The sequence below is a fragment of the Nanorana parkeri genome, unplaced genomic scaffold, assembly GCF_000935625.1.
Source record: "Nanorana parkeri isolate BGI_ZX_2015 unplaced genomic scaffold, ASM93562v1 scaffold7217, whole genome shotgun sequence".
NCBI classification, from domain to species: Eukaryota; Metazoa; Chordata; class Amphibia; order Anura; family Dicroglossidae; genus Nanorana; species Nanorana parkeri.
Window position 1 is genome coordinate 1 of NW_017313364.1, and position 2,090 is coordinate 2,090.

The window sequence follows — 2,090 nt, forward strand, 5'->3', positions numbered from 1 at the left end:
CCATTGGCGTCGTCGTCCATCTGCTTGTGGATACTGACCACGGCCTCAAAGCTGAGCAACTCCTCCTCATTGTGACACAGGAGCTTATCGATCCGGCAAAACTCTGCGGAGAGAAAGAAGAACCGTGAGAAGACCTCCACCGAGCGCCCCCGCCCAGGAGGAGACCTCCACCGAGCGTCCCCGCCCAGGAGGAGACCTCCACCGAGCGTCCCCGCCCAGGAGGAGACCTCCACCGAGCGTCCCCGCCCAGGAGGAGACCTCCACCGAGCGTCCCCGCCCAGGAGGAGACCTCCACCGAGCGTCCCCGCCCAGGAGGAGACCTCCACCGAGCGTCCCCGCCCAGGAGGAGACCTCCACCGAGCGTCCCCGCCCAGGAGGAGACCTCCACCGAGCGTCCCCGCCCAGGAGGAGACCTCCACCGAGCGTCCCCGCCCAGGAGGAGACCTCCACCGAGCGTCCCCGCCCAGGAGGAGACCTCCACCGAGCGTCCCCGCCCAGGAGGAGACCTCCACCGAGCGTCCCCGCCCAGGAGGAGACCTCCACCGAGCGTCCCCGCCCAGGAGGAGACCTCCACCGAGCGTCCCCGCCCAGGAGGAGACCTCCACCGAGCGTCCCCGCCCAGGAGGAGACCTCCACCGAGCGTCCCCGCCCAGGAGGAGACCTCCACCGAGCGTCCCCGCCCAGGAGGAGACCTCCACCGAGCGTCCCCGCCCAGGAGGAGACCTCCACCGAGCGTCCCCGCCCAGGAGGAGACCTCCACCGAGCGTCCCCGCCCAGGAGGAGACCTCCACCGAGCGTCCCCGCCCAGGAGGAGACCTCCACCGAGCGTCCCCGCCCAGGAGGAGACCTCCACCGAGCGTCCCCGCCCAGGAGGAGACCTCCACCGAGCGTCCCCGCCCAGGAGGAGACCTCCACCGAGCGTCCCCGCCCAGGAGGAGACCTCCACCGAGCGTCCCCGCCCAGGAGGAGACCTCCACCGAGCGTCCCCGCCCAGGAGGAGACCTCCACCGAGCGTCCCCGCCCAGGAGGAGACCTCCACCGAGCGTCCCCGCCCAGGAGGAGACCTCCACCGAGCGTCCCCGCCCAGGAGGAGACCTCCACCGAGCGTCCCCGCCCAGGAGGAGACCTCCACCGAGCGTCCCCGCCCAGGAGGAGACCTCCACCGAGCGTCCCCGCCCAGGAGGAGACCTCCACCGAGCGTCCCCGCCCAGGAGGAGACCTCCACCGAGCGTCCCCGCCCAGGAGGAGACCTCCACCGAGCGTCCCCGCCCAGGAGGAGACCTCCACCGAGCGTCCCCGCCCAGGAGGAGACCTCCACCGAGCGTCCCCGCCCAGGAGGAGACCTCCACCGAGCGTCCCCGCCCAGGAGGAGACCTCCACCGAGCGTCCCCGCCCAGGAGGAGACCTCCACCGAGCGTCCCCGCCCAGGAGGAGACCTCCACCGAGCGTCCCCGCCCAGGAGGAGACCTCCACCGAGCGTCCCCGCCCAGGAGGAGACCTCCACCGAGCGTCCCCGCCCAGGAGGAGACCTCCACCGAGCGTCCCCGCCCAGGAGGAGACCTCCACCGAGCGTCCCCGCCCAGGAGACCCAGGGGGAGACCTCCACCGAGCGCCCCCGCCCAGGGGGAGACCTCCACCGAGCGCCCCCGCCCATCCAGTGAGATGTGGGAATTGAGGGGATCGGTCGGTCGGAGTTGCAGCTTTTGTTGCCACATGTGGACGGCGGCAGGAAATGGAGGGGGAAGTGATGACGGATGTAATCAGCTCACAATCACCATGGAAGACATCAAACAAGCCGGGTCACCAGAAAGTCACTTGGAGTTTGTCATTGATGGTCTTGTTACTGCCCCTCACCCACCAGGCTGGACATCTGAGATGGATCACTAGAGACCCTCTACGGCCCAGCCGTCCCATCCCCCCCCCAACTTTCCACCCCCTCTCCGTAATGTTACCAGAGACTGCTGGAGGTGACCGGAATGCTTTGTACGTCCTGGGGGTGGTGTAATACCTGCCCCTCCAGGCATGAGAAGGTAACGCATTCCTCCGTCAGGGGAATAATCGCCGTCATGCGTCACCAAACCGGTCCGACC

The 2,090-nt window shown here is 69.2% G+C and overlaps 1 protein-coding gene across 1 annotated transcript; it reads left to right on the plus strand.

The window, feature by feature from the left end:
• Positions 1–80: 80 nt before the first annotated feature.
• LOC108804219 (basic proline-rich protein-like) lies at positions 81–1,887 on the plus strand (the record flags this gene model as incomplete). The annotated part of the gene is made up of 1 exon (XM_018575970.1): positions 81–1,887. A coding segment is annotated over one exon (1,807 nt), but the record flags the coding sequence as incomplete, so codon positions are not given.
• Between the last annotated feature and the right edge of the window lie 203 nt (positions 1,888–2,090).